Source organism: Drosophila takahashii, chromosome 3R (assembly GCF_030179915.1).
Source record: "Drosophila takahashii strain IR98-3 E-12201 chromosome 3R, DtakHiC1v2, whole genome shotgun sequence".
Taxonomy (NCBI): domain Eukaryota; kingdom Metazoa; phylum Arthropoda; class Insecta; order Diptera; family Drosophilidae; genus Drosophila; species Drosophila takahashii.
This window is the reverse complement of record NC_091681.1, coordinates 30,268,463-30,286,801: the sequence shown is the minus strand read 5'-3', so window position 1 is coordinate 30,286,801 and position 18,339 is coordinate 30,268,463. Positions and strand designations below refer to the sequence as shown.

General features: G+C 39.4%; 1 protein-coding gene across 4 annotated transcripts in view; it reads right to left on the bottom strand.

Annotated features, from left to right (window-relative positions):
- Ptp99A (Protein tyrosine phosphatase 99A) overlaps nt 1–10,240 on the bottom strand; it is a 135,301-nt gene extending 125,061 nt beyond the window's left edge. For 2 of the 4 annotated variants that reach the window (XM_017153238.3, XM_070216211.1), the window contains exons 1-2: nt 9,995–10,232; nt 4,331–4,775 (exon numbers count right to left, since the gene is read on the bottom strand). In XM_017153238.3, coding sequence (XP_017008727.2) covers nt 4,331–4,445 — 115 coding nt within the window. In that variant the 5' untranslated portion in view covers nt 4,446–4,775; nt 9,995–10,232. Of the gene's footprint in view, nt 1–4,330; nt 4,776–9,994 lie in introns of all 4 variants that reach the window. The other 2 variants (XM_017153241.3, XM_017153237.3) reach the window with 2 other exon arrangements.
- Between the last annotated feature and the right edge of the window lie 8,099 nt (nt 10,241–18,339).

Below are 18,339 nucleotides of genomic sequence, written 5' to 3'. Positions count from 1 at the left end.
TGCTGATGAAATTGTCAAATAAACTTTAATTTAATTACTAAAAATCATGTGCTCTGCATCGTAAAATAAATATAACAAGGGTTTTTTACACTAGCTTAAAAGTCCCTCTCCCCTTGTAAATAATTTTAAACCAGCTTTAAACTTCAACACTTAAGAGACAGCATTTAAAATCGGGTCACTACTGTGGTTACTTTATTTATTCGTAAAGCAATTTTTGGAATTACACGCTTCGTGATCATTTTTCCTTACTTAATTATACACTAATTAAAATGTGTATAAAATACTATGGGAGAATAAAAATATATATGTTCAGGCATTGGCGGCTGTTTGTATTGCATAATGGAAGCGGGTGAAAATTCGATGCATTTTTTGATTGAACGTGTTTTTTGGGCAAGCAGTGAATTTCCACGCTCCTGTATATTTTATAATGATTAAAATTTGTTGTCATAAAGCCGCGCCCGCCAATCCTCCCAAAGATTAAAAAAAAATGCCCAATCGCCATACATTTTCGTCTGTTTTTATTTATTTTTTTATTGAATATTTCATAACCGTAAGGCATCGGTTTTGGGTGGGTTTTGTTGATTTATGTGCAACTGAAAAATACGAGGGGGTGGGTAAAAGCCTGAATTTAAGCTTTAAAAGGTATTAAAGGATGTGCAAAACTAACTTTTATCCCCCGGCTACGCTATGTAATTCTTAAATAATATCCTCTGCTATTTTGCAGTTTCGTTCGCCTAGGATAGCTGGGATAGCAAAAACTAATTTAGAAAATTGTTTTTAGCCTCTGTTGCTCGTCCGCTTCCCTTGGCTTTTGCCTTTGCTTTTGCTTTCGCCTCGGGCAAGTGAGAATTTCCTAGAGGGCCCGAATGAATCTAATAAAGAAATTACTCCAGACAGGATAGCCGCCAAGGACGAGGCCCACACTAAATAAAATCTCGGCATTTTTCCCCCACAATGTCGCCAACGGTTTTGGCGTCGTTGTAATGAGCTGAATATAAAGTGCGTGCCTCGAATCGGGGGAGTCCTAAATCGCTGTTTGCTCTTAGCCATAACATGAATAATTTAAAAACAAAGGCGAAACGATTTGCGACGTGCGCCCAATACACTTTGCCGATGTAATTGCAGATGTGTGAAAAGGATCCGGGGCGGCAGAAAGGACATTCTAGGCGGGCTAATAGCCGCAAACAAAAGGCAGCCGCCATTCAAGCATTCAATTCACCAATTTGCGCTTAATGCCTGACTATTCCTAAATGGCCAAAAGACAATGTGTCTGGTCCCCAGGGGGAAAAGCCAGGTAAAACTCAAGCACACGTGTCTCCCTTGCAGAACCAATAAATAAGTCCTGATGGCAAAAATTGCCGATTCAACCTATTCGTATGCTCGAGATGGCGGAACAGTTGTCTGACTTATTCATGGGATCTGTTCTGCCACCATTGTTTTTATTGGTTACCCATTAACTTTATGTTGTATTCAAGCGACAGTTTTTCACATATGCTTCATGGGGAGAGTGGATCTCTTTGGCAAGCACTTGTAGAAAAAATTATTTATTTTTATATATTAAAGGGAAAAAACATCAAGAAGATAAGTATTAAATTTCCTTCACTACCAGTACTTACGTTTTTATAAATAAATTTTAAATTTTTTATTTTATTATTGAGTTTATTTCCAATAACAAGAAATTATAAATGCAATTTTGTTGTATTATTTAAAACCTATTAAAATGTTGAAGAAATGCTTCAAATCGGACCATTTGTTAAAAAGTTGAGGCAATAAAGAAATTCAAGCACTTCTTTCAATTTTTATTTTAATATCATCCTAAAATCAAGTCATTTTTTATAAAAATGTAAATTTTCTAAAGTTTGATGTTTTAGTTACTTCAAAGTCGTCTGTCTGTTGCGAGATAAAAACTTCCCAGATGATGGGCAATTTGGGTGATTTTTCCCCTGCACAGGATAGCATTCAGCAGGAAGGCCCCTTTGTTTCTTTTTGCATCTGAAACAATCTGGGTGGCATCGTTTATGCCAACAATTAGCTGCATGCAGCTGCAGTTACACGCCCACTTAAGCCAGTTCTATGGAAAAGCGTTAGATGGTGGATGGTAGATGGTAGAGGAAAAGTAGACCAAGTACACTCCGTTTTGTTCGAAGCCCGCCTTTGTTTTTGTGTCGCGGGGACTTTAATTGCGAAAACATTTTCAAAAGTTTTTCATAAATTTCTCGCACTTAACCGAAAGTACATAACGCAAACAAAAGTAAAGTAAAAGTGTGTGCTACTTATGCAGCTTATTTTCAGTGTGCCGTTGCAGTTGCAGTTGCAGCATCAAACTTCGCTGCAATGGCGGCAATGCACATCAATAAAACGAAAATTGCTGCAGAATGGTGCACAATTGTCCTGGGAAACTGAAAGGCGTTGGAATCTCTACGCGTGTGTGTGTGTGTGGGTGGGCGGCCAAAGGGGTGTGGCAGGTTGGTGCAATCGTTGTTGCTATTGCTTTTGCTTCTGCTGCCACTACTGCTGCTGCAGTGAAAACAATCGAAATTATAGCAAACAAGCGCGTAAACTTTTCGCTTTCATGGACGGATATATCTATATATGAATGTGTGATTGTGTGCGGTTGCCGGCAGTGTCTATGTGTGTGTGCGTGTGTCCTGCAGTTTTATTGCTGTTCTGTTGCGGCTGCGGCTGAAGGCAGACATTAAAATGCCTGACAAAAAGCGCCGCCAACTGGCAACCTAATGCCATGCACACACACGCACACACTCTGAAATCTGTAATCGGGATGGCTTGATTTTTGGCTATGTGTTCGTTAGCCAGTGATGCTTAAAAATAATTTTAAATATTTTTAAATTTTAGACAACTATTTTTTACACAAAAAAAAATTGTGTTAATAATTTCTTGCTTCAAAAGTCAATGACGGTTCGAGTAATTACATGTTCTTTTATTTTTCTAATGAATAATGCCTTTATATCATATTTTATTGGTACAATATATTTTATTATTTTTTTTTTTTGTGAAAAATATATTTTGTTGTCCTCATTATGCGAACAGCCTTTGAATATCTATATTTTTTATTTGAAACATAAAAACGTTAAATACACTTCGCAAAGGTTTTTGATAAAAAGACATAAATCCTTTTAAATACATTTTTTTTTGGTTAGAACTTTTAACCCTTTTAAAATACAGGATGATCCAAATACAGGAATATTTTCCAAAAAACACAACCCACCGCCATCACTTGTTTATGCGGTGGCTTTTTATGTTAGCGCCTGTTTTTCCCAACGTTTTTTATTGCAGCTCTTGATGACGAGCGAACTGCGCTCATTTGCGTGCACATTTTCCGAAGCGCACTTTTTGGGGCCGTGAAAAAATGTGTGTCAACAAAAGTTTTGGTTTTCCAGTTGCTGCAGCTGCGAATTGTGTCCGCTTTCACTGCTCTCCAGTGCCGTTGTTTTCGCTGTTGTTTTTGCTGTTGCCACTATTGCTATTCTGTGACCGAATCTAATGGCACACTGGAGGGAAAGCCGGAAAAGTCGGACAGACGACAGACAAAACCTGCCTGCAATTAGAGAGCCCAGTGGAAGTTGCAGAGCAACCCTTTCCTTTTTTCCTTGTATTTTGTCAGTTCTGCGGGGAACTAGTTATGCGGCCATAATTAAATGTAAATTATCACCATGTGTACAAAACTGTTGCCATGTTTACTTATTTATTTGCCAGTTAATTAGTTCGGAATGTGTCCCAAAAATCTGGTGACTTTTCCCGTTCTGCCAACCGGGTATTACAAACCACGTACAAGAAATGTAATTATTTTCATTACATCAACAATGCAGACAAACATACACACACCGCACACATACCACACACACACTCGTGCAATAAAAATGTACACCCAAGGAAAAGACAACAATGTCGCTGGCATTTCCAATACAAAAAGCCAGAGTGAGAGGCCTTTGTTTATTTTTGACATTGACGTCCCTCATTAATGTAAACGACGTCGACTGCTGGCATAAAAAGGCGACCTTCTGTAATTATAATTAATACGAAAAGAACATGAGCTCTTTTTCTCCTCCCCCCAATTTGCCGTGTCAATGGAGCTGCGTTGACCCGAAACCAATAATACAGGAAACCAAGAAAGTAGCGGTGAGGGTTAAGTAATGCCAACAGGACGACCTCCTCCCCAGAATTGCGTCTTTTGCGGCATTAAAAATTCCATTAGCTGCAAACTGCCCGCGTTAATTAGTGCCGCAAACAAGAACAACTGATAGAAATTTTGATCGCATCCTTCGCATCCCCTTTAAAGTATAAAGTACATATTTTTGTAACCAGGACTTACCGAAGATTCGTCCTGCCCGCGAGGCAGGCAAGGTGGCCAAAATCAGGAGCAGCACAAAGCCAGGAATGATGAGCCCTCGATGATTTCCGTATTCGGCCGATATGCGCAGCGTCATTTTGTTTGATGCGATTTGGGAGTTGGTTTTTATACGTTTATGTTTTTCCGGTTTCTTTACTCTTTTTTTTTACTAAAGCAATTTTTGCGGTGGTTTGCGTTACGTTTTTTATATTTTGTTGAGTTTGGTTAGGTTTTGTTTTGGTTTTTAGTTTTCTGCCCTTGGGCTTTCCGAAATCAATTTACATTTATTTTTTGTTTATTTCCAGTGCCAATTAAACTATGTTTGCGTTATGAGCCGATGCGTTTTTTAGTTATTCTAGTTTGATTCGGTTTAGTTTAGTTTTTTTGCTTGCACCGATTTTGGCTTTAGGTGATCATTTTGAACGAACTGCAAATACGAAAGAGAGGGAAAAAATGAAAATTAAATTTTTTGTGCAAGTAGGATCACATTTGCTTTGGCTGCGATTGATTTTTGCTTTCAATCAGTTTGGTTATATTTGCAAAGGTTTTTTTTAGAAATTTGACCTGATTTTTAAGGGCGTTTTAAAAAACTAATATTTTTTATATACCAAGGGTATTAAGTGACCTGATTTCTAAGGGAGTCTAAAGAGATAATATTTTTTTCTTTTGGATTTTTAAATTTAAAACTTTTCTAGTGATTTAACTGCGTTTTCTTATGGTTCCTATCAGATTGTGTGCGTACATATGGCAGCAGCGTTTTTTCAATTTTCAATTTAAGCGACTTTTACGGTCTCCTAAAATCTCCGCAGACACTATCCCTTTCGTTTTAGTTTCTGCGGCTGCGGAATTAACTAAAGATGTCAGTCCCGAACAGCGGGGAATATAAAGCCCGCTAGTGCTGCTATGTGTGTGTGCTAAAGTTTATATGCTGAAAATGAATTTGGCATTTTTACAACAAGCGAGAACAGCGGCGCTCTCGGAAGTCTGACAGCATAAAATGGAGTGAAATCTCTGCTGGTGGTGTGCAGTCAACTAATGTGGCCAAAAAGGGTAGAGCGTGGTGCAACACTCGGTGGGTGGGCTGTAAAATCGGGAGGGGTGCTCCATAGTAAAAGTGAAATGCGCCGGAGGCGGGCTGCACATTTAATGCGGCAACAGTTACAACATGTGGCAGCAAATGGCGATTGCTGTTGGCCCAAACAACTTGGCTTTCGACTATAAAAACTGCGAGAGAGTTGGCCTTAAAGCTGCCACGCCCCCCTCCCTTCTACCCGTACTTGCGCCCCTTTTCAACTTTGGCAGCAGCAGCTCGTGCAACAACAACAGCAACAACAACAACAAACACTGACAACGAACAACGCAACCCGCCGCACATTGCACATGACGTAAATGTTGTGGTTGCTTTTAAAAACTTTGTTTTAATGTGTTTGCTGCAGGCTGCAAGTTTATTTTTTGTAAACCCCCCTCTCCCCTCTGGAGACCCCTACATGTTGACGTTAAAATTTAAAGTTCAAATTTGTAACTTTTACGGCAAGTTTCAATGAAAACAGAGCGAAGTGCAGACGGCAAATCGTTTTGAACCTCAGGCGTTATACTCATTTTGCTGTATATTTCTCTGCTTTAACAAGTACACAAGCACTTTTTAATTTTTTAACGCACATTGCAACACACCTCTGGTTTGAGCTCTTTTCCGATAATATTTCCCTTCCTTTTTTTTTGAACAATATACTGATTCACAGAAAAAATCAAAGGAGTGCTGGCAAAATATTATACCTGCCGCAGCTGGTAATTGAAGTTATTTTCCATATTACACACCCTTGGTTTTCCGCGTGGGCGAAAAAACACGTTGACTTTTTCACAGACACCACACAATGTGTGCCGGTATGAATATTCGTGCATAAAAACTCGGTTCGTGTAAATAAGCTTTTTCATAACAGCGTTGTTGGTGTTGTTGTTTGGTTTTGGCCGTGGCCAGGAAACAACATTAACGTAAGTTTGTTTGAGTTCCCTTGAAAAACAATATTATAAAATTGTATATTTTCTGAATATAAATATTGGCTTTGCTTAAGAATCAGGCGTTTAAAAAAATAATTCAGTTTATGCAGGGCCCTCAGTGGAAATTTATAATATTAAAGAGGAGATGTTAAGATTGAAGCGGTATAGCTTTTAATATATTTTCCAAAAATTGTGTAATAAATTTAATTATTTTAAAACATTCACTTCTTTATTTTCCACATTTATTTGTTACAATTTTATTCAATTTTATGATATTTATATTTGGACAGCTATAAGCACAATTTAAATTTTAAAAATAGAGTAGAAATATAATTTTTTTAAGGAACAGTGTTTGTAAAAAAAATATTTTATTATTCATCCTAAAACAAAGTAAAAGTAGTCTGAATAAATACAAACATTTCTGAAGTCAGTAGAAAAGTTCAACTACCTCAACAAATATGTAATTCGAATGGTATTGCTGTTCTTGATACACACTTAATCGCTATTATTAGTTCTCATGGAACGGTGAGGCCGGTGTAATTCCTCGAAAAACTAGACCCGTAATGAAGACATGGGCCCGAGAAGCCCATTAATAGTCGCGGCTAGACGACCTCAAATAGTCAACGCCTTACGCTAAGCACCTTAACGACAATTGCCCCCTGGAAAAACATTTTCATCTCCGGTGGCAGTCCGTCAGTGGTCGTCACTCAACAAGTTTCACCCTCCCAAACCTCCGGAAAATAGAAAAACCGAGTAGAGGAGGGGCGGAGGTCGTTCTGCCACCCCAAAATCCAGTTCGTAATGACCGGTTGTGGATTGCAGAGTGGCGCAATGTGCCCGGTGGCAATTAAAGTGCCTCGCAACTTGTAGTTTGTAGTTGAGCAACATTTTCTCAATTTTCCACATAATTCCAAACGCACTCGACCCGCCTCCTCCTCCTTGGCCAGTTCTTTTTGCGTCCATTCTTGGCCATTAGTCCCCTTTGGGTCCGTGGACAGTTCCGAGCCGCTTTCATGCCCGAATGCCCCAAACAGCGAGTGGAGAACAGTGAGGAGCGTTAAGTAGCTGGATGTCAGTAGCCGATTTGCAGTTATGACAACACCACTTCCAAGTGCAGTGGCACCCCATTCGGGGGCAAACTTTAAATTAAACAGTAGCAAAATGGAAGGAGCTGCCAACAGAAAGCAGCGGGAGATGTGACTTGCAGCACAGAGAAAAAATATAGTAGAACACAAATCTATCAACATGATACGTACTTGTTTAATCAAGTATCAATTTTAATAGACTTTATAAATTTAACTATTTTTACTTTACAAACACACTTTATTAAAATTAATTTTGGAACAGCCTGAAATTAATTTTCTCATAGAATTGCTTTTAACTAAAATACTGAACGGATATTCAAATATTAAGCCATTTGTAATGTTTGATAAATAAAAGTTGTAAATAAAATTACACTTTGCTCGCTTCAAAAAATTATTTTCATTAAGAATACTTTGATTGTGAATTAAAGAACATTTTAAAGTTGAATATTTCTTTGGACATTTTTGTAATGAGCTGTGAAGAAGATTTTTTCCTGTGTATCTGCAAAAACAGTGCGGCAGTGAAGAGCGAAAAAATATGGCACTGCATTTGCCATGAGGCACGAGGCATAAAGCATGAGGCAGGGCAACAAGCAGCAGCCCGGGAATTGTCGGTGGAGTAGAATCATACAAAATATGCACGGGACAGCAGCAACACCAAAAGAAACACCAACAGCAACATCAGCTGGAACAGCAACAGAAGTTGTAATTTACAGCTTATTTACGTTGGAATAAAAAATGAATTAAGACAACGAACCAGCAGCATGACAGCAGCTTCCTCCCTGGGCAACTCGCAAAAGGTAAATGCATAAATAAATCAGGCAAAGTCCAACAGTGAAAAAAGTGAAAGAGTGGAGCTCAAGTTAGAGCGGGTAAATGCAGGAATATAATTAAATGCTTTGACATGAAAGGAAAAAGCCAAGGCAGTCAGCTAAATGGGAATGCGAATGCTGGAACTTGGTTAATTAGCACGGCCAGAGGTGTTGCGAATGTCCTTGCATTGGACTTCACTTTCTTATAGATTGATCCAGTTTAAAGTGTATGTGTAAGCCATAAAAATAGGTAAGGCCCAGGAAAAACAAGTGTCAAGTGAGCACAATATCGCGGTGGAGTTGTCTCTATATATATATTTATTTTTCTTTTTTTGTACTGGCACATATAGATGGAGATTATAATGCCAGACAGTTCACAATGGGTGTGCGAAAAATAGAGAGAAAAATAGAAATAACAACTGCAGCAGCAGCAGCTTAAGTGCAACTGCAGTGGCTGCGTGGCTCAAGTGTTTGCTACAAAAAGAAGGGAGGGGGTGAGTTGAAAGCAAACCAGCCAGCCATCCAACAACAAGTTGCCTTTGTTGCAAGTGCAACTGCAATTGTTGCGCCGCCCCTTGAAAGCACAATATAAATCGCAGAGCTGCCACAATGAAATTATTACACGAAGAGTCCTTCGGCGGAATTTATCACATGCCAACCGCATACGCCTAATCATCTTGTAAGCATTACTATAAACCTAAAACTCAAAAAGGGACACTCGACTAATTCGGTTTAGATTCCAACGCCCGGGTGCTGGCTGAATTTATTTTATTATTTGCTGATGTTTGCAATTTGGGCACGTGCCGCAAATTCTAAAATAGTTGAACGTGTGCCGCCAAACACTCGAGCCAAAAATCCTTCCTTCTCCTCGAAAAGGTTAGGGACACACACACAAACACCACTCTCTGGTTTCCCAGGTCCAAGAACCATTTTTGCGCTTCGCTGCCTTTGTTGACAAACATTTTTTGAGTGGGGCAAACATAATGCGAAAGTGTAGTAGAAGCACTGCTGCCGAAATCAGCGCAAATTTAGTGGCAAAGCAAATAAATTTATTTAAGTTTTTCCCAGCCATTGTTGTTTTATTTTTTATACATTTTTTTTCCTTTTTTGCCGACGAAATGTCTCAAGTCGCTGGCTGGCTTTTATTGCCCCAACAAATGGCAGTCCATGGAATTAAGAAAAATGGCGCAAAAAGGGTTCTCCAGCTTGGTGTGTGTTTGTTTAATGGCACATATACACTAAGTCGATCGAGTCCTTTGTTTGGTCGTCTCCGGAAAAACCCTCCAAACCCAAACTCCAAGTCCTAACAATAATGTCGGCTATTAGCGGCAGGGCATGACCGGATCCTGGGTCAGCAGTTTAAAATAAAACTTTGCTCCGAAAGGGTCTTAATTTTGCCTCGAAATGCCAAACCAATTTCTGGGACAGACCAAGCCAAACCAAACCGAAGCAAACCGACTAACCAACCGCACACGACACTCACTAATTAAACTAATTAACTGAGATGGCCGAGGGATAAGTTGGCCAGAATGTCTTGGCCAACTCGCTTCAAGACTCAAATTGAAAGGGAAAACGCTCTGCAAAGTGGGTCAGCATAAATCCGAAAAACCCCCCGAAAATGCAAAATAATCTGCAGTATGAGTTTGTAATTTTATTTCCTAGCTGCCTTGTGTTGCCTCGATTATAAATCGTTTAGTTATGCTTGTGGGTCAAACGCAGAAAAAAAAACACATGAAATAACCAAGAGGAATAACCACCTTTTGCTGTATTTTCAATTTTCTGCAGCTCAAGACCTTCTAGCAGTTATTGGTTTATCCTCGAGAGATCGTTGGTATTTGGGATCTTGGTACTCGCCAAGCACACGAACACAAATAAAAACTTAACACCGAACTTGACACCGACTGCCTCATTTTATTTTTTATTTTTTGTAATTTGTGATTTTTTTTTGTATCATTTGTGTGATTATTCTGGCATTCACTCGAGATATTTTTTAGCCTGGCTATATTTTCTTCTGGCCTGGCTTGAAGCACTTTTTCGTGGCCCTTTTGGCCTCCTTGGCTGAGATATATTTTCAGGCGTCAGGATAAACGCGCACACACGCGACGCGAACGCACGAAGTCCGGCAGCGCCAGCGGACACATCCTTACGAGCGCACAACAAACACGAAACTGAGCCGCTTCGTTTTTGCGCAAATAAATTCCCAGCTGAAAGGCAGAAGCAGTGGCCGCCGCCGTTGCACCACCCCACCCAACGAACCCCTCTATAAGGTCGGCGGTTCGTGGCCGACTTCGGGTCTCAGGCGGCTTTCCACCACGCACACGGCAACTGTCTCCCGAAGTTCCGAACTTCTGTTGCCTAGATTTGTGCGCGGGTGGACACTTCGGCTTTCGTCCTGCCGAGAGAGCGAAAGGACACTCTCAGCCGGAGAGAGAGAAAGCGAGAGAGCCACTGTTCCACTTTCAACTCCGAAACGAAACTCACCACTCTACAACTCCGAATAACGACGGGCTTATCACTGATAAGAGAAGCGCTCTTTCGAGGACACGACCTGCTCAAATCGCTCAGGTGACGAGCGTTCCGGTACGAACTGAATTGGATCGGAGGCAGCAAGTGTTTGGGGAAAATCAGATGCATTTCAATATAGTCCTGGCTAGACAGCTGTATGCTAAGGATAAGGCTTAGATCTCGTTAATCGAATTTAAAGTTTTTATAAAATTTTAGTGAATAATACAATATAAATTTTTTATTCAACTACTAATCTTTATTATCTTTGATTTATAAATGTGACAAATTGTAGGTTATGGAATCTTAACCGCATGGCGATGATTTTGTTAATAAGAATATATCAAAATGTTTGGAATTTTGCGATGACACCTTTTAATTCCGACAACCACTTTATAAAAACATTTTTAAAAATGTTATCATCAAAATTATTCTTTCTTTAAACTGTTATCTGCTTCCTAACATAGTTCCAAACAAAAGGTTAGTAAACTCAAAATTATGTTAACTCAATGAGCCCAACAGACACAAGACCTTATTTCTGTTTACTACCAACAGCTGTAATGGCTTCAAAACATTTCGTACAAACCTGAAACCTCTGTAAATTCATAAGCAGTCAGTTCTGTTACGGTTTAACAGCGGTCCTTCCTGTTTTGGTAAAACATCAGTCCTCCAACTAGCAGGTTTACAGAGCAGAAATTGCAGGAGAGTTAATTCGAAGTCCCTTTAGACATTCTGTTCTGGCATGGCAACTTAATTTTTAACATATTCGAAAATCACCCCAATAGCAGAAACTACCCCTGGGTTTTTGCGAATGTTAGTTTCTGTGAACTGTTAAAGCAGCTCTGTGACTTTGTGAACAGAACATCCTGTTAATGCTTTCAGCAGTCTGGGGAACATTAGTCTACATTCGAATATAATGCGCATTAAATCTTAACATATTCGAAAATCACCCCAACAGCAGAAACTACCCCTAGGTCCTTCGCGAATTTTATTTTCTGTGAACTGTTAAACTGTCCTGTGACGTCTTTGAGCAGGACGTTCTGTTAATGTTTTCACCTGTCTGCGGAATATTGGTCTATATTCGAATGTTAAAAGTGAGTAGACATTGTTGTCTTCAAGAAGGGGTGGAATGTAAATGTATGCTGTAAAAGTCTGTTTAATCCTCGAATGTCTGTGTTATTTGTTTTGTCCTGGTTCTATTTTGTTCTGTTATTTTGGTCTGGTTTCTAACACCTGTTAACTGCTAACTGTTGGTGTTAGGTTTTTATTTCATTTTATTCGTAACATACTAAAATAATTCCTTTTTTATTACAAGCGAATTGAAAGAATTCATTCGGAAAAATCGTTTGATATAAATAACAGTACACTACAGTAAATATCAAAAATATTACAGATTTTAATTGATTGGAAAGTTCCATATTAATTAATGCCCTTCGATAAAAACAGCTCTATATACTTTCAAAAATCCAAAATAATTGTAAATGCTAATACTGTTATCACAGCTGAATGATGATAAATACGTTTTAAGCTCACAGACTCCGTGTATCCGCATTAGAAATACAGCAGAAAGATTTTAGCATAACAGATTTCAGTTTCTAGATCTAACATTCCAGCCTAAAATCTGCCATATTTATGTAGACAGCGTCTAGTACTACTAGACTTTTAAAATTAAATAACATTCATTGGGGAACTGGCTTTGGCGTAACATAGCTTATATCTACATTACAGAGACCGAAATACAGCAGGAAGACTTCAACATAACATAACAAATAACATTCGAACATTCGCTATATTAATGTAGATACTACATTTCCGAATAACATTTTGTAAGTGTTCGAATCAAAATTTCTGAGCTCGCTATATTTTATTTAAATGTTGTGGGTAACAGAATCTGTGATGTTGGTCTACGTTGTGGACTTTTAAGTTATGAGTTATCATAAACATAACTTTACTGCCTTTAATTAATCTTCCCCTTACATAAGTTTATAAATTCATAATAAGCTTATAAATTCCACAATATTAAATATTTTTTTTATTTCTGCTAAACTAATTGGGAAAAAATGATTTAGTAAGTCAGTATTAGATTGTTATTGTAGACCAAATTGCCTCTTGTTTTCTGAGTTTCTAAATCGGCCAACTGACAAAACTTCCAATCGAACCCAATAATTTGTTGTGCTGATCAGCCCGCAACTTCCGCAATTATCTTCATGCCCCAGGTACCTGCCCCTAAACGATGGCCACGCCCCCTCGAGACGGTCAATTGCCCACAATTTAATAGCTATGAGCCTGGTAAATGTACTTACCCCCCACACTCGACAACATCCTGATGCAACTGAAAAACCCACCCTCAGGAAGTCAGGAGTGCAATCGTGTTCGCAGTCCTGTAATCGCAGGCTCTTCATGTTGTTGCCGTTGTCAACGCCTCTCAAAAAGGGAGCAAAGGGAACATTAAGGATCAACCCTTGTGCGAAACCAGCGACGATTTATAACAAATTTTAAATTGCAAAAAATTGCAACATTGATAAGGGATCGGGATCTGACGTCGCGCGAAACCGAAACTAATTCGCAACAAGCGCAATAAAAATTATGAACAATAGCGGAAATTAGCCATGGCATCGGCATCGGAGGGTAGGGAAAGTCAACTAACTCTGTGGTTTTTCGCCAACTGACAGCGCAGCGAAATGCCAACCAATGCGTGACGAATGCAAGCTGCGTCCAACAAATGGGGAAAAGTACACAGAAACTGAAATTTATGCACAAAATCAAGTTTCTAAAGTCAACAAAATGCAGAGGTTGTTCTCAAAAAAATTTAAAAAAAAAACATAAATTGTATTTATGAAGAGAATTAAACAAAAAAGAGAATTTATAAAATAAATAAATTATTCGACATGGAAAATTTAATCAATCAAATTATATTCAAGTAACAAATCCCAAATATATAAAATAAAATTGAGTAATATTCCCTTAATTTAATTTTAGTAAAATTCCTTCAATCCTTGTTAAAACTTTTCAAGTGTATTTTAAGGAGTTCGTGCAATTGCAGATGACATTGGGGGATAACACTTTCGCTTGGGGGCCGGAAGTTCATGGGGGCGAAGTTCATGGCCCCACCCTGCAAACACAAACTTTAATTAGCAACTTTTTCGATTTTTTTCCATTCCATATCCAGGCATTTTCCATGTCCTCGGTAGCGTTTGAGTGGCTGCTGCAGCTTCCGGCGCTGCACCTTCCTGCCCCTCGGGCACATGTTCGTGGTAAGTTGATACCGCTCTCTATATATTTCTATATATAGCGGGTGGGTGTGGGTGTGTGTGGAAAAGTTTCCTTCTCGGCTGGGATAAAGGATACTCGGCTGCTGCTGCTGCTTCGAGGGCGAATGACACTTGACAGTGATTTATGGCCGGGGCCACTGATAACCCGCCAAAACCAAAGGCAAAACCAAATCCAAAGCCGAGCGGCAAGTGCAAATCCAGGGCATAGGGTGCCCGATTGTCTCACCGCCAAACTCACCCCTCCTCGAATTCCAATTTATCTATATATATCTCTAAATATATTTCCATGCCGCAAATGCTGCAATTTCGAGCCAAAACGCTCGCATGTGCAATCATTTTTTATCGCAAATCTCCCGCTCTCATCTCCCACATCTCACAACTCTAAGCGGCTGTTGCGAATCGCTGTCATGTGGCGAAGGTCCTGCCCCGCCCCCTACGTCCTTCGTCCTGCGCTTACCGCTACCCGCCCTCTTTTTCAACTGCCCAGCCGGGTGTTAAATTGCCAGAGCTGCTGCCTCAATTTCAGCGTCATTCAACGCCATTAACCTTCTGTCAATTTCAATAAGTCAGCATCGAAAAAAAAAACTAAACGAAAAAGCAGCCTGCCATTCATGGAAATCTGCTGCAATTGCCGAGCGGTACGTCAGTCCAGATCTAATACAATATTGATAAGCAGGAATATAAGTGACCAAGTGCAGAGTGGAAGAGTCGAAGAGAGAAGCTTGTCAAGTCGGACATGCATGTCCTAAATTACACTCGACTCGACTCACTGGCCAAAACCACAAGGGATGGCTCGAATATAAATGGACATTGTTAATGCTGGGAAATTTTAAAGTCGAAATTCTGCACTTGATGGGCTGTTGAAATTCTAGACAAGCCGAGCGTAGATTTTCCCTTTCCCAAAATCAAGGAAATAGGCATCTAGCAATTTGGTTTTATTTATTGCAGAAGCATATCTCTCGTTCGTATCTCTTTGAATATTACGTAGTTTTCATTTTCTTCCTTTTATTTGGAAAAGGATTTCTAGATTTTACACATGAATAAGCACTAAAGAAACAATTTGTTTTTCTTTAGAATTGTTTGAAGATGAATTGATTCTGATAAAATCTACCATTATGCTGGCAATAGAATTTCCAAACAAAAAATAATTTTAAAATGCTATATGAATATTGATAAAATCTCTTTTTTGAGCAGTACTTATAGTTTATAAGCTTTTATAATGTTTAAAATATTAACATTCTTTTTTACTTGCTTTTTTACTTAAATTTCTTTTGGTTTATTTTAATAATTATGTGACAAAGAGCTAAACTAAAATTGTGTGCAAATCAACAGGTTCTTAACTTAATTTTTTCCAAATTGGCGAGTTGTTTGAATTAATATTCTTGTTTTAATTTAACCCCTTTTCAACTGACAGTTTTAAGTTAAAATTCCGCTGAAGTGAGAAACCGCGAAGCAGGGAACTTGCCAGCCCCAAACATCGATCGCAGTGTGTTGTCCGCTATTTTCCACTATTTTGTATTTTTATCCCAGGTATTTGTACGGCGGTGCCCACACTCACACTCACCTTTTCTGACCGCATTCCCCAGGCGGCGGACATCGGGCCGTTCGTTTGGTGGCTGCGCTTGTTGCCATTTCCGCTTCCGTTTGTCGCTGTCGTCGTTGTCATGTCTACATGTCCTGCGTCCTGTGTGAGTGTGTGTGTGATGCATGTCCCCTGTGTATGTGTGTGTGTGTGTGACTCAGCCGTGTTGCACATAAATCGTTTAAAATAAAGTGATAATTGCATTTGTGTTTCAACTGTCAAAGTGACGTCAGTCCAGGGAAGTCCTTTTGCAGCTGTATCGGTACATCAGTGTATTGGTGAGCGCGTCTGTGTGTGCCTGGCTTAACGGGAACTGCCTGTGCCTGCATCGCGAGGACATTTTATGAATGTCGCCGCCGTATGAATAATTGCGATAGCAGCCAATTTGAATGGCCCCCATCCCATCCATCCATCCATTCAGCCAGCGATTCCTTCTCGTTTTGCCCGCAATTTCGGGGTTGTTTACGGCCCCGATTGTATGTTTTAATTTCAGTGTCACTGTGAAGTGGATTAAAGTATTTCCAACGGCTTACAACCTAAAACGAGTGCAACCCTCGGCAGTTGGGCCGCCCAGTGAGCTGCACTCCGGGCTTCCCGGGCGACAAACGCACTTTTCCTGCCTTGATGCACTGAGAAAAAACTGGGATTCGGAATAGGAAATTTAATATTTTTAAGAAGGCTTTAAGGGATTTTTATACTTTTTTTTTAAAATATTTTTTATTATTATTATTATTTTATTTCTGATTAAATGTTATTAAATTCAATGTTAGTTTCTTTGGAGTTACAGAAATTTTCTCCCAGTGTCCTAGCCTGTGAATTTATGGCGGCTGATATATAAGGCATTCCTACCTCGAACAGTGTCTGTGATTAATATGCAACATCCCGTTGGCTCGTTGTCTGAATTCGAGTTCGTGTGAAGCGGCCAAGTGTTTCCCGAACCCTCTCGGCCGAATTGAATTGTTACGCAAATAGCATTAATATTTATATTGTTTTTTATATATGTATATAAGGCGGCAAGGGTGCACTGCAAACGGGACGTCAATTGCGATGCTAAGTGCCACTGCAAACAAAGGAGAATATTGAATGGAAATGTCGAGAGATGCGCGGCATGTGGCAAATTAGGTTGCCTTTGATGCACGATCATGGCCGTAGAAATTAATAAAAATAAAAATTATGCAAGAAATAAACCAATATTAATTCACTTAACTGCCACTTCCCCAAAGTGTTTCACTTACACGGCCAGCTGTCAAGGCTCCGCGGCCACGCCCCCTTTTCTCTTGACCTGCATTGGGTTAAAACGGACGGAGGTCTTGGGGTTAAATCGACACGAACTTTGCGTGTTAGCTGGCTGTCGAACCCTACGAAAAAAACTACGTGTCGATTTGATGAATGACGTTTATTAAGCAAACAATTTCGAGCTATTTGCAGCCTAATTGAGCCCCATGCATCAACGTGTTGTGGCAGTTAAATGGCTTATTAATATTTAAAAGATATTTAAAAAAAAACGAAAGAACTACGGTACCCGAATTAAATACAAAATAGAAACACGACAGACGAATGTAACTGGCCCTAATGCGAACATCGGACTTTGCATGTCGCGGGGAAAATCGTGAAAAAAGTTGAAGGCAATCAAGTGCGGCTGAAACATGAGAAATAACTGCAGTGGAGCAGGCTTTCGAGTGGCAATGGCTTTTGCATGCAGCACGCTCGACTTTTGAGGAAAAACCTAGAAAGGAAAAAACGAGAAAAACATTTCCCATTAATTATAACTGCAATGCCCACACGTTTATGGTCGGAAGTGTAGCTGCGGTCAAGTTGGCTTAACCCAAGTCCAACTAACTGGGCTGATTAGCTAATAAGTCTCGTATCTATTGTCGGAATTTGGCAACACCTTGGCTTTTGTGCTGCCAACTTGATTTGCATAATTATTCCCTGCCACTTGACTGTTGCCAAACAATTTACAACTTTCGGCCCCCACACTCTCCTCATCATCATCATCATTTGCACATTTTTCGGTTTTGGCAACTCTTGAAAAAAATTAAATAAAATATGCATTACGTTGGGAAAGTTTAACCGAAAGTGCCACAGTTTCCGCAGCTAGCAACTAGCAAACTCACAGGCATTTTCCGTTCTCTGCTGAAAACTAGCAACTGTAGTTACAATAAATACATATGCAGGACTGTCGACTGTCGCTGGCATTATAGAAATCCCGTTAAACCCACTTAATTCAATAAAACACCTTTCACACACTTTGCTCCAAAGCCGACAACAAACTATAACCCTGCGTCTGTGTGGGTGTCTTTTCCGTGTGTGTATTAGTAAGAGTGCGGCTGTATGGGTGAATGGCGGCGCTTGAGAGCGTGCGCCAAAAGCTACTTCACGGCGGCAATTTACGTTTAAAGTTGCTTAAAGTTGCTAACGACAAAAGTTATAATTGCATAACGTGTGTGTATATGTATGCGAGGGTGCATGAGTGTGAGTGCAGGCGGGGATAACGGAAGCGGGCTTTTAGTATGTGTCGCCTTAAAACTCACACACTTAAACATAGTGCAACACACTCAAAGATGCACTGGGAAAGAGGATATCGAACTTAAGGTCGTTTTAAAATAACAAACAATGATTTCACTTAGTTTTCTAATTTTCATTTCTTTTAATGATATTTTATTTAAACATTATTGTTTTTTCATTATAAAATATTTAGGTATTTAATTTCAGAATTAAAAACTTTTTTGATATTATTTTATAG